The sequence below is a fragment of the Manis pentadactyla genome, chromosome 13 (genome assembly GCF_030020395.1).
Source record: "Manis pentadactyla isolate mManPen7 chromosome 13, mManPen7.hap1, whole genome shotgun sequence".
Classification (NCBI taxonomy): Eukaryota; Metazoa; Chordata; class Mammalia; order Pholidota; family Manidae; genus Manis; species Manis pentadactyla.
Window position 1 is genome coordinate 10,070,781 of NC_080031.1, and position 14,616 is coordinate 10,085,396.

The 14,616-nt window shown below is 36.5% G+C and overlaps 1 protein-coding gene across 1 annotated transcript; it reads left to right on the forward strand.

The window, feature by feature from the left end:
* Window positions 1-7,703: 7,703 nt before the first annotated feature.
* On the forward strand, window positions 7,704-8,639 carry LOC118934549 (putative olfactory receptor 8G3). Its single transcript, XM_036930157.2, has one exon. It carries the CDS (start codon window positions 7,704-7,706, stop codon window positions 8,637-8,639), a length of 936 nt encoding a protein of 311 aa, XP_036786052.2.
* Window positions 8,640-14,616: the final 5,977 nt, after the last annotated feature.

Sequence of the window (14,616 nt, forward strand, 5' to 3'; positions counted from 1 at the left end):
CAAAAGTGTATCATTTCCTATGAAGATTTTGTAAGGAAAGTTCAGAGACAGCAATGTATGCCTACACGTAATGAGGTTATTGTTACTCATCGGTTATTTGGAAGAAAAATGCTAGGGGGAGGCCTGGAATCAGAGTTAGCCACATGCAGAGCAGTACCTTTTCTTGATGTCCCCGAGTCCAGCTACCATAATAATCTCTATTACCTCTAATCATTTTCTTAAAAATCTTCAAAGGCTCTATGTGGGTGATTATACTTTATTTGCCTGGAATATAGCACTTGATAAAGCAAGACTTATTTAACTTAATTCAGGGGAAAGTCCTTTTGGTCAGTATCCTTTAATATTCTTCATCCTTCGTGTTCCTGGGCTAAAAGTACATGGACACATATTTCTAAAAGTGTGACCTCTGAAATAAATAATCCTTTAAATTATTTGGAATCTACAAAGTTCAATCCTTAGTTCTTATTATGTGCATAGCATCATACTGGGGAATATGTGAGCATTTGATGGGTGATAAGACATAATTCCTATACTATAGGAGATTATATTGTAATGGAAAACTATATTGCAGCAGTAAGAAACACATTATGTGTATTTTGACTTACATCTTTATACAATATTCCTTGCTCCACAGTTTTGGGATAATGCTATCATCTTCATTTTCCTGACTATCCTATACTTGTTTTCTCTTATCCCTAAAAGATATTTCTCTCTCTTTTAGCATTTTTTTAGAGTCTCCGATTTAAAAGTGGCATTCTTTTAGTATTACAACCATATAGATCATTTATTCACATAGACAGTTAACATTGGAAATTGTTTTCTGAATAATGGTAACTATAGGTAACTGTAACCATTCTGAGAAAAAAATCAGTTTCTTAGATGTGGGGAAAGGGGTGTATAAGCAATAAATTCCCTCTTCCCCCACCTCTCAAGAATTTCTATTGGTGCTCTTGGGAATCGCAGGTAGAAAAATCTTGCAATTTCTCCTAGAAAGAAATAGGTAGTTCCCATAAGTTTCACAGCTCTTGGTGATATCTGCCAGCATCTGAGCTCCCACATCTTCTCTTGCTTATGGTAGGAGCACCTCTCTCCCTAGAATAGCTCCCCAGACTCCTGGAGAGCAGGTATTTCAGTTTTGTCTTGGAAGCACCGCCAGATGACAAGTCATGGTTGTGTTTTCGCGGTGCCTCTGAGTTCCTAAGCCTCTGAAAGTTGCATGATGGGAACAAGCACGGATATTCCAACGTCACACTCTTGACCACTCCTCTGTGTTATGCTGGGCCAAGAGGCTGGGCATGGGTCTACTGACCCCTTCACTCAGCTCAATCATTTACATCTGCGTAAAGTGTATTTTAAAAACCATCGGTCTTGTCTAACAGGCATAGCCCAGTGCTTCCTTTGTCATCTGGCTACCTTCAAACACGTGACATTAACACTTGGTGAGACTTCACCCTTTATCTTACCCCATGAAACCAAATTTGGAACAAGTGGTAAAGGTTATTCCTCTCTTTGAAAGGTAGGGAAAAATTCCCTTTTGGTTTCCTATGAGCTAATCAGTCCTTAGCTTCATATGCCATTTTTTAATCTTATAAAAATATTTGTATGTGTATATCTCTCCACATATGTGCATATGTGTGTATACTTATGTATATGTTTATGTGTAACTTACACGCATATGTACGTATTATATACTGCTATACATTTTTATTGCCAGGATATGTTCTTTGAGGCTTATGTGTGTGTATGTAGTTTTTATTTTATTTTGTTATAAAACAACGTCCTATAAATTTGATGGCTGATATATAGAAATAACTTTATGAGAATGTTTTGTGTATCCCAACATTCATTTGTGTATAAAAGCACTTAAAATATTAAGAAGGATAAAATATATCTGTACTGCCTCAAGATGTTATTAAAATATTAAAATAGATATCAGATTCCAAAGGGGAGATGGAATTTTATTGCAAAAAAGAGAGATAAAGGACCTTGAAGAAGGGACTTTAAACAAATGAGAAAACAAGTACGTGGGATTTATTAGATACCATTACAGAGGATACATGTTACCAAGTGTCTTAATAACGGAAAAGAGTGCAATAGAGTAAATGAGCAAATGTATTCTAACACTGGGTGCCGTGATAAATTTGGATAACGTTCTCCTGTGGAGTTTGTCTCTCATTAACTCTTATACAGACATGTGTTAACTTCTAAAAGAAAGCAGTTCCTCGGGTACAATTAGCACTTTCAGGGATCATCAGCTTGTCACAGGAGTGGAATTTAGAATCATTTTTTTGTGTTTATTTTACTTACAATTAAGTTTGAATGTGTGTGGGTGTCTCTCGCGCTCACACACACACACACACACACACACACGCTCACTATGGTGCCTTGAGCCAGATGTGTGAAGGCTGGAACAGCGAGCCATCGTGCTGGCTGCAACATACGACGTCCTGTTGTTGGTCTCAGGTAATGGCTCCACCCCATCTTTCATCCGCCCAGCCCAGCCATCCGGCAGACAGATGCGGAAGGAGATGGAATGTTCCTTAACTTGAAGAACACACTCTGAAAGTGACAGACCTCATCTCTACCTGTGTCCCTTTGCTAAGGACTTAATTATATGGCCAAATCTAGCAGTTCTATGGTTATCTATACAGCCAAGTGCCAAACTAAAATTCACTGCGTTTGTTATTAAGGAAGAAGGGAGAATGAAAATTAGGAATAACTAGCTGTTTCTACCACTCTCTTAAATATTTATATTTAGTAATAGGCAACGCAGTGTTGTTCTCTCTAGAGCTTAACATGTGAATTTAAGATTGTATCTATGAAGAGTAATAATGTGAAATAAGATTAAAATAAAACAAGTAATACATAAATAATAAACATTTGTATTTTAATACCTATTAGGATGTTCTAGAAAGCTATATGTCTTTCTGGGTAGGGTAATTCCAATAATATCTTAGCAATGTTGAGTTCAATTCTATGGTCTTGTCAGCATTCATGCTGCTTACTCATTCTGAAATGGCTTCTGGACACCACTTTCCTTTTGTAAAGTTTACAGTTCCTTTCACTTTACGTGCTTTTCAATGACAAACTGGAGTGTTCACTTCTCCGTGCATTTCTGACCACTCCAGGCTACTAACGAGCACTCTGCTGGGCCAGTCACATATCATATAATAATGACCTCTTTTGTGATATTTGTTATTGTTAATGACTGCTTGTGGATATTATCTTGATCAAAATTGCACAATTCTGAGAACTATTACATCTTACATTATACCCTATTTTCTAAGGATTAATGATTATAGTTGAGCAACATTTTTTATAGGGTTTATGGATTATTTTGTTTTAGGTTTTTTGCCCTTTTCAGAGGAATTTTCAAAAATGCCTTTAAAAAATCCATTAAAATGTCATATATAATATAAATTTAAGGCATTTAAAAGAAAATTAGGTTAGCCAAGAAAAATATGGAAACAACCAAAGTGATAAGATATTTTGTGATATGAAATATATTTAAGTATTATTCATCCATGAAGAAAGCAAGGAATCATGCCATTTTGGACAACAGGGAGTTGCCTAGAGGCATTAGGCTGAGTGAAGTTAAGTCAGGAAGAGAAAGATGAAAACTGTATAATATCCTTTAATATCTGGAATCTAGAAAAGCCAAGCTCATAGAAACACAGAGTACAATGATGGCTAACAGATGGTCACTGGGAAACGGGGAGATCTTGGTCAAAGGGTACAACCTTCCAGTTTAAAGATGAGTAAGTTCTAGGGCTCTAATGTACAGCATGATGATTAGAGTTTATTATGTAAGTTTCTAAGAGAGTGGATTTTGAATGTTCTCGCCACCAAAAATAAATGGTAAAAGAAGTGACAGGATGGCACTGTTAGCTTAAGTTCAGGCAGTAGTTGATTTACGGTATTTAAACGTATCAAATCAACCTGTTGTACACCTTAAGTTTACACAATGTTATATGTCAATTATATTTCAAAGCTGCAAAAAGTAAATTTGTTTAGCACATTTTATTGTAAGTTTTGTCTCAAAAATTATAGAACATTCAATGAATATTTGAATAAAAAACATTTAAATGCAATGTTTATTTCCAAACAAATAAAATAATGTAATACTTACATAGAACTAAAAGGATCTTCATAACACATATGTCTCTAATTGCTCATCAACATTTCTCTTTTAATTTTGTGAGAAAATAAGTCCTCATCTCTCCTTGTTAGATTTCTTAGAAACTTCTCATAGGGTTATCGCAATACCTAGCAGATGATTTCATTCAGCCCCTAAGTTAAAACACTCCAAGTATTACTGTTTTATGAGTATATCATGATATCAAAATATGGTTAGGAGAGATCAATTAATAAAAAACTTCAATTCTTACATAGAAAGTTCGTTTCCCTCGTTTTCTATTTTTCCCCTTGTGTAAAATCACTTAAAAAAATTCCTTTAGAAGGAAATATTAAAAATTTCCTGAAATTTTGAAATTTTAATTAACCTGGGTATGAAATCCATTGGTGCTCTAATAAAATCTATAATGTCCTTGCATGCAATCCATAATCTAACAACAGTAACAGATCACACTTCTGTGACACCATAAACACTTGAAAGCCAACAGGGAAAAGGGGAATTCTAATTGTTTCTTTTCTTAAGAGTTGGTACTTGTGGGATATGATTCTAGTGGGAGGTCATTATTGTTATTTGTTCCTAATCAGACCTTATCATCAAAACCCCGAGTATAAAATCATCACATTATATGAACCAACCTTTGCAGAGGGCCATTGGCTTCAACAGGAATCAGGACCAGTGACCCACATCTTGCCATGGAAGCTGTGAGCCCATAACCTCCTCAAGCACCAAGCGATCCTGCAAGGTCAGTTCTCAGAACTCTCCACCCAGATCATCAGAATCTTTATTCCCTTCAGAGAAATGGGGGGAGAAATGTACATAGCTGAACTTTCGGGGAGCAACTGGGGTGTGTCTGAACCCCAGTCCTTGAGTTTTAAAATTGTAGAGTCTTCTACACTAGGTCTCACCCAGTGCACTTAGAGATGCACAGTTATTTCTCTCTACCTGTTCACACTCTAATACTCACACTCCCTGAGGAGCAAATCATCTCCCTGTCCCCTGCTGAATAAAATTTTTAGAGCAAATGCTTTTTTTTAATTCACTACAACTCAGGCAGTGTGAGGGCCTTGTTCACTTATATTGAATCTATGTTAACTTGTCCCTAAACTTCTTTTAATAATTGAAAACAAATATTTACTGATACCTGTTGTATGTAAGGCATTGTGACAAGCAGTATATTCAGTTTACAGTTTTGTCCAGAAGAAAAACCAGTAAATAGCTAATAATAATTAATACAGAATTAAGTATGTGCTAAATGTTAACATAAGAAACATATTCGTAGGCCTGTAGAAATGACTTTACCTGGGGTTGTCACCATTAAAGCCCTTAAGTAAAGGGCCCTGACTACCCAATATGTTGCGTAGGATAGAGGGGTTTGAATGGGAGAAAGCAGAAGGGGTATATGAGTCAACAATGGGAGTCTACTGAATGCTCTCTGTGAAAAAGCTAAACCGTGTGATACTGGTTGGGACATAAAAAAATAAAATTTTTCTCTTTGTTAGCTAATTATACAAATCATTGAGTGACAAAAAGAAAGCAGTGTGAAGTTTATTTGGAGACCATGGACAATATCAATGGTTTTAGGAAGTTAATATTCAGTAAAAGTATTTCCAAATCTATGTATTATTGTAAGTGTTAATGTAGAAAGCAGCAACAAGATGTGCTATGGAAAAAAAATGAAAAACTCCTACCATCATAAAGGAACAAAATTGTCAGTCTAATTAATTATTTAAAAGAATTAAAATCAATACTCTTAAAACAAAATAGCATTGACATTATTAAGTTCTTGCAAAGAGCCAGGAACTGTGCTAAGCACCTGTAGGCATCATTTAACTTACTTTCACACAAGACAGATATTAGTGGGGTTTTTTTCCAGGGGATTAAACACACGCACTTGAAATGAGGTCATACAGCAAGCATGGGCTTGAACTGAGATTTCAATCTATTCCTATCTTACTTCATATCAGGACCTATTAGAACTATAAAGTCATAAAATATTGGAACTGAAGAAATGTTGAAGATGATTTAATCCATCCTCCCACTCCCATCTAGTGCTTATGTCCGTAAACAATATCTGCTGAGAAATTGGTTATTCAGGCTGTACTCAAACATTTCTGACTGTAAGATCAGGGTATGTCTGTTGGCTGGAATGTTTTCCTTTGTTGCAAAACCAAATGTTATCCTAAAGTTTAAAGCAGTAAGATTTACTTCAGTCTCTTAGTGACAATGAGTCCAATACCTCTTAAACAATGTGTTAACATTGAGATAACTGTCAAGAGCCAGTTATTCAAGAAAAAACTGAATTTTTCCTTTGCTAGTGAAATGTCCTCAAGTATATCAGCCATTCTTCAAATGACAGATTTCTAGATCATTTTTTCTGAAATTCTTCAGGTTTTTTAATATCACACAAAATATTCTACCCCATCCTGAATATACTAATCAAACTCTTGCTTGAGTGCGAAGTGAAAACATGGATTTCCATTTTTTCATATCTAGTCAGTTTCTTTGAAAATCTAAGGAAAAGATGCACTGATTTTAAAAGAAAACATCACACTGTCAACCAGTATTGAATTTTGTCTAAAATTTATAGTTGTATTTTGCCTATGCTCTGCTAATTCAGTTCTCCACCATTCTTCAGTTCCAAACAGAGCACATGTAAAATACACGATTATAAAAAAGACCTGCAAAAATGAAAACCAGTGTTTGTCTTCAAAACCCTTGTCACATTTTGAGAATAGGAATATTGTCAATTTTCTGACCTCCACCACTTTAACCATGAAGCCCAAATTGCATAAGCCAATTAGAGTCTACTGCTCTCCTGGTTGGACATGTGACCCAAATTTAGGTCACTGTATTATGGCCCCTGGGATTATGCAAATTAGATTAAAGGAGGACCATTTCTTGTTTTGGGAATAGCTGCTGAGATATTAAGCATGGTTTCCTCCCAGCAGTTATTTTCCTGCCTCGGGGGTGGGAGGACTGGAGAAGGAGGCTGAGACACGCAGAGCAACAGATGCTTAGGGGAAAGATACTGGTAGTTGCCCAGTCCAACAGATATTTTGAGTTGGGATATTAGTAAGGAAAGCAGCTCAGACCAGTGTAACTCCTTTCCACAGATATATGAATGCTTTGTTTATAAATCATAGAAACATATACACTGCTATCATTTATTCTGAGTGAAAAGAAAATATGCATTTGATATGCATGATATCATTATGAACATGGAAAGAAAAGAGCCCTCAGAAATAACAGTAAGGGTCCTTTTGACTGATTAAAAAATCTAGAAATTGGAGTTTTCTTTTAAAAGATAATGAAATACCGTAATTATAATGTTCTTGATGTCTATAATTCCTTCTCTCATTCACCAGAATCATTGATTGTCCCAGACTAGCAGGAGAGATGTGAGAGATCCCTGTGTTATGAATCTCCTCTGATGAGCAATAACATCAGGGTCTTCACAGAATTATTCCCCCTCACAACAGTCCCACATACATATGCACAACCTCAGACACCCCCCCCCACACACATACACTCATTGACTCTTCTTAAACTTAGAACCTGCTGGAGGATAATGGATCCTGGAAATCACTCCATGGTGACCGAGTTCATCCTCGCTGGGCTAACGCAGCAGCCAGAGCTCAAGCTGCCCCTCTTCCTCCTCTTCCTAGGAATCTACGTGGTCACAGTGGTGGGCAACCTGGGCATGATCACACTGATTGGGCTCAGTTCTCACCTGCACACCCCCATGTACTACCTCCTCAGCAGCTTGTCCTTCATTGACCTCTGCCATTCCACTGTCGTTACCCCCAAAATGCTGGTGAACTTTGTGGCAGAGAAGAACACCATCTCCTACCCTGAATGCATGGCTCAGCTCTATTTTTTCCTTGTTTTTGCTATCTCAGAGTGTCACATGCTGGCTGCAATGGCATACGACCGCTATGTTGCCATCTGTCGCCCCTTGCTTTACAATGCCATCATGTCTTATCACATCTGCTTCTGGCTCACAGTGGGAGTTTATATTTTGGGCATCATTGGGTCTACTTTCCATACAGGCTTTATGATGAGACTCTTTTTATGCAAAACCAATGTAATTAACCATTATGTCTGTGATCTCTTTCCACTCTTGGAGCTCTCCTGTTCCAGCATCTACATCAATGAATTACTGGTTCTAGTCCTGAGTGCATTTAACATCCTGACTCCTGCATTAACTATTCTTGCCTCGTACATCTTCATCCTCTCCAGCATCCTCCACATTCGCTCCACTGAGGGCAGGTCTAAAGCCCTCAGCACCTGCAGCTCCCATATCTTGGCTGTTGCTATTTTCTATGGATCTGCAGCCTTCATGTACCTGCAGCCATCATCAGTCAGCAGCATGGACCAAGGGAAAGTGTCCTCTATGTTTTATACCATCATTGTGCCCATGCTGAACCCGATGATCTACAGCCTGCGGAATAAAGATGTCAAATCTGCCCTGAAGAAAATTCTGGACAGTAGAAAACATTCATGAATAAAATCACTATTATGATGTTGTATAAAAACAGGCTTTTGCCTTTCTGAGATATCGTATGTATCAGGTTGATTGCCCAATGTTTTGGAAATTCTATGACACTTCCTCATATAACACATCTCCAAAATTCCCTGAAGGCCACTTTTGATCCTGTATCACAATGGTTATGTATAGAGAAATAATAAGTGAAAGACTCTTGAAGATTAAAAGAGCTTTAGCTTTATTTTTTATGCTATAGTCCAAATAATAGGAATAATGATAATGGTGATTTTGAAGTTGATAATAGAAATCTGTATCACTGAGATTTTATGAATATAGGAAAGTGAAGTATGTTGCCCATCAGTCTAAATGGAGAACTTTAATGTTTACAGTATTCCCTGAGGGCAAACTCCAGTATTATTTCCCTTTGAAAGATGAAGAACTAAAAGTTTATTTAGTTTCAGCAAATGCCCTACATCCCAAACGTCAGAAGCTGTCTGTCTACAAAATTTGGCTCCAGGAACCGTGACTCTACTCAAAGGGATTTGGTGATCCCAGGTCATCGTACATCAGCCTCCCTGAGTATTCCCGTTTCTTATGAGTATCATCCCCAGTTTCTTATGACTGCGTTGTTTTCCTCTAGATATCTTCAGTGTTATTTTCACTTCTATTTTTTTTGATATAACGTAAGTAACCAAAATCTTTCAAACCTTTCCTGCTCAAAGCAAAAAAGAGCAAAATGGAGACTCACTGTGGTCGTATAATAGAGACTCATTATAGAGATTCAAAGTATTGTACTTGATAGCAATAATTTGTACACAAGCAGCCCAAACATCGTCTTATTTTATACCAGTTGCTGTAGCTAGTTATGAAGCAACTGCTTATGCAATCCCAGAGTCCTGCTGAGTTGTATCCCTGTCATGTGGCTTGTGTTTTTTTGCCCCATTATTACAAATAGTTGTCATTTCATGTCAGTTTTAACTTTAAAGCATTTCTTCTCTTCCCACATATCATCATTCTTCTACTTCTTGGCATTTAACATCTTATAGGTATAGATTTATATGATATTCTATATACTCACTTGTCTGCTGTCTCTTCTTAATTCAAACCATCCTACACATTATTGACAGATCAATGTTCTCTGGATAGTGTGCTGTGTTACCTACCTGATAAAATGAGTTGCAGTGTCTACCTATCATTTCCAAAGGACCACATAAATACCTTTACCATCCTTGTATCGTATTATCCATTCATTCATTGATGGAAAACATTTATTTTCAAAGAGCCCTCATATTTATTATTTGACTTAATTTTCATCAGTCCAATAAAGGAAGGGAAAATAGCTATAATTGCAACTCTTGTTTAGTCATGATTCCTAGTCCAACGCTCTATGCAACAGACGCAAATGGACCAACAAAGGACAAACAACAAAAGACTTGGTGGGTAGACCCTTTTTATTCTACTTAATTACTGGGGCTTGAGCTCCTTTATAAAATATAGACAAAGTGAAAGGTAACAATCTCATTAAGGAAGAGGGAAAAAGCCTGTATAGACCCAGAAAATCAGGTCATATCTAAGGTCATATAATTAAGCTACAAGAATAGAAAAACACATATAAGACAGTTGATGAATGTCCTGTGGGTCATTGTAAGATATCACTCCTTATTTTAGTAAAAGGAACTGTTAAATATTTTTTAAGCAGGGAAGTAACACAATTAGTTTTGCATGCTAGTGCTATCACACTTAAGTTGGTGTGGAAGATGGATGGAAGGAGAATAAGGCTAAATTCAAATCAGTCAATAGCCGTTTCATTATTCGAAGCAAGACACTGCAGGTCAGTGATAGTGAAGCTAGAAAGGAAGGAGACTTTCAAAGGATTTTTGAAAAGGTGGGTTGTTAGACATGGCTAAATTGAAGTGAGTTGGAAGTTTAAAAATCACGAGGATGTATGCAAATTTCCAGCTTGGATTTCTAAACAGAACGATGGATGCTGGTAGAACCCTCAAGCAACTCATTAACTCCAGGGAAGAATTCACAGGGAAGCATTTGGGTCACACAAGTCATGGGAAAATTCAAACTCTCCGTCTCTTTCTGTTTCTGTCTTTGTCTCTGTCTCTTTTCTTTTCCTCTCTCTTCCTCTATCTCTCCATTTTTTTCTCTTGCGTCAGTAAATATACTCTGACAGATTGAAACAATGGCTACTATGAATCTTAATAATTTTCATTAGGATATAATCATTTATGGAATAGCCTCTTCATGTCCTTCCCATTTCTGTCTTTAATGGAGCTCCAACTCTCCTTCTCACTTCTCTTCCTCAGCACCCTGAAGGAACAGTCAGTCCTGGCCTGCTCCCCAGTAAGGTAACATTCGGGACACATAGTGTTCTCCTATGATCCCAGAATCCTGCAGCCACTGCAATTCCAAAGCTAAAGGAATCTTTTTGATAGATCTACATGGAGGACACTGCTTGAATCTGAAACAATTATAGAGGAAGGAATTCAAAACGAGATCATCTACCATCTTGTTCCCCAGAGTGCATGGGCAAAATATGAAAGAGTTTGTTAAAATGCATATCTCAAGCCATACATCAGATTTACTAAATCAGAATCTGCATTAAAACAAGGTCCTTGGGTTATTCCTGTGCACATTAAACTCTGAGAAGCATTTAAGAAACATTAATATCAGACCTGAGACCCTAAGATTTTGATTTAATTGATGTAGGCTAGCCTAGATAGAGATTTAAAAAATGATTTGGTGATTTAAAATATGCTGCCATAAATGAGAAACACTGAAGTAACCCAACACTAATATAAAGGTAAATTCGTTTAAGAAGAATTGAGCCTAATGCATTTAACAATAGTTTATAAGAGTTCCCCTGAGTGTTCAATTTTTATTAAATCATACTGCAGTCTAATAAAGCTTCCCATTATTCCAGCTTTGGACAAAAAGTGAAAATGTACAAGAAATAGAATGGATATTAATACTGTGGTGTCTTTCTACACTGACAGATAGTGACTGCACTAGTTGGGGTGAGATTTAATAATGCAGATAACTGTCAAATCACATATCATATAATTGAAACTGATATAATATTGTATATCAACTATACTTCAGTTAAAAAGAATAAATAGGGAACATTGGTTCTTAATAAAAAAATATTTTCTTTATACAATTTAGCAAGTAGAATTAAGTAAGTATTAGTGAGGACCTGAAAAAATAAAATATTACAATATTCTGAATTCTTACTCCTTAACTCTAATATTCAATTACATAGATTGAAATTTTAAATCAAGTAAATATATTACCTATTTGTATGTAAAACAAGTTAAACTTTTTGCACAAGGAAATAAATGTTTTAAATTCATTATTTTAATTACTAGCCCTATTAATGGTAAGATAACTTGTCAGGAAATTCCCTGATTCTCTAAAACCTGCTGTTCACAGTGTGGATTGTGAATAAGAGCTGGTAAGACACACAGAATCTCAAATCCCCATCAGATCTGCTAGATCAGGATCTGAATTTTTTTTTAAAGTTCTCTTGTATTCCTATGAACAAATCTTTATCACTGATTGATGAGTTCAGGATTGACAAAGAATCCCTTTTGGAGGAAAAGGTTAGACAACTGGGAAATGTCTACTGCAATTGCTTCTTTCTCAATAGCTTGTTCCCCAAGGAATGGAAATCCTTGGGGATATTTGACTCTATGGTATTTGTTTTCTGACACATTTAAGTCCTGGGGAAGCCTCCAGAGCATGGCAGTCAGACCTGCTCAGAGGACTGGGAAGGGTAACATGTTTGTTACTTAAGCTGGAGAAACACAAAGGGAGATTTGCAATTGGAGATGAGGGCCTTTGCTACAGACCAGCTTCAAAAGTGGCTCTGAGACCCAGGACTGTGCCTGCCTCTGGGCACTGAAGAGAGTAGGGTGCTGGCCCCCAGGGACCCCAGAACCAACATCAGCGCTGGTCTCCTGGAGCATGGTGCAAACAGTTTGGCACTGAGGTTTCCAGGAAGAAGAAAAGTGAGTGTGCTCATGTCATACCTGTGATTTGAGACTATTAGGTCTGGGAGTAATCACTGTAAAATTTCAGGCAAATATTCTTCAATACATCAATTTATAAAAATCATAAAAAACTTTTTAAAACCTCCTCTAATGTACCAAACACTGTTCTCTTCACTTGGGATACAGAGGAGAATAAGTAAGATTTGGTCCATCATCTGGCTTATGGGGTAGGGGTAGATCAAGTCTAAAAATGTGCTGTTTAGAAATGGCAGTTATCTGAACATGGAGTTGGGGGCAGATCTGATCAAAACTAGAAACTGGAGAATATTTCTGTGATAACATCAAATTTAAAAAAGATTTGAAAAGAAAAAAATATATTTATAAGATAACAAACATAAATAAATTTTGCAAGACTATTATTTCCTGTGAAAACATGAGCAAATAAAATGCAGAGAGCTGAGAAATGTGACATATTCCAGAAATTTTGAAGTTTCTGTTATGAAAGGAAAACCTCTGAAATGGAAAATATCCAGATGCGAACTAAGTCTGGCGAGTAGCAAGAGGCAGTGTGGATATTCATACTATTTTTTTTTATTAAAGTATCATTGATATACAATCTTATGTTGGTTTCAAATATACAACACAGTGGTTTAACAGTGACCCATATTATTAATCCTCACCCCCTATAGTTCATTTACTGTCTCTTGTAGCAAGATGTTATGGAATCATGACTATATTCCCCATGCTGTACTACCATCACCATAACCAACTTACACTGTGATTGTGAATTATTGTACCCCTTTATCCCCTTCAGCCACCCCCTCCCACCATAAGCCCTTCCCCTTGGTAATCACTATTCCCTTCTCAGCATCTTTGAGTCTACTGCTATTTTGTTCCTTCTGTTTTGCTTTGTCTTTACACTTCATAAATAAGTGAAATAATATGGTATTTTTTCTCTCTCCACCTGGTTTATTTCACTGAGCATAATACCCTCTAGCTCCATCCATGTTGTTCCAAATGGGAGTATTTCTCTTTTTAATGGCTGAATAATATTCCATTGTGTATATGTACCGCATCTTCTCTATCCATTTATCTATTGAGGAGTGCTTAGCTTGCTTCCACATCTTGGCTATTGAAAATAGTGCAGTGATAAACACACAGGTGCCTATGTCTTTTTGAATAACAGATTTGTTATCTTTGTGTAAATTCCTAGGATTGGAATAACTGGGTCAAATGGTATTTCTATTTCTAGTTTTGTGAGGCATCTCCATATTGTTTTCCACAATAACTGCATCAATTTACATTCCCACTAACAGTGTGGTGTGGTTCCCATTTCTCCTCATCCTTGCCAGCATTTGTTATTTCTTGTCTTTTGGATAGTGGACATCCTAACTGGTGTAAGGTAATATCTCACTGTGGTTTTAATTTGTATTTCCCTGATGATTAGTGATGTGGAGCATCTTTTCATGTTCCTGTTGGCTGTTTACATTTCTTCTTTGAAGAAGTGTCTGTTCAGGTCCTTCACCCATTTTTTAATCAGATTATTTGTTTTCTGGGTGTTGAGGAATATGATACATATTTTGGATGTTAACTCTTTACAGATAAGTTGTTTATGAATATACTCTCCCATACTGTAGGATGCCTTTTTGTTCTGCTAAAAGTGGCCTTTGCTGTACAGAAGCTGTTTAGTTTGATATAGTCCCATTTGTTCATTTTTTATTTTGTTTCCTTTGTCCAAGGAGATATGTTCAGGAAAAATTTGCTCATTTTTATGTTCAAGAGATTTTTGCCTATCTTTTCTTCTAAGAGTTTTATGGTTTCATGACTTACATTCAGGTTTTTGATCCATTTCGAGTTTACTTTTGTGTATGGAGTTAGACAATAATCCAGTTTCATTCTCTTGCATGTAACTGTCCAGTTTTGCCACCACCAGTTGTCGAAAAGGCTGTCTTTTCCTCATTGTATATTCATAGCTCCTTTATCATATATTAATT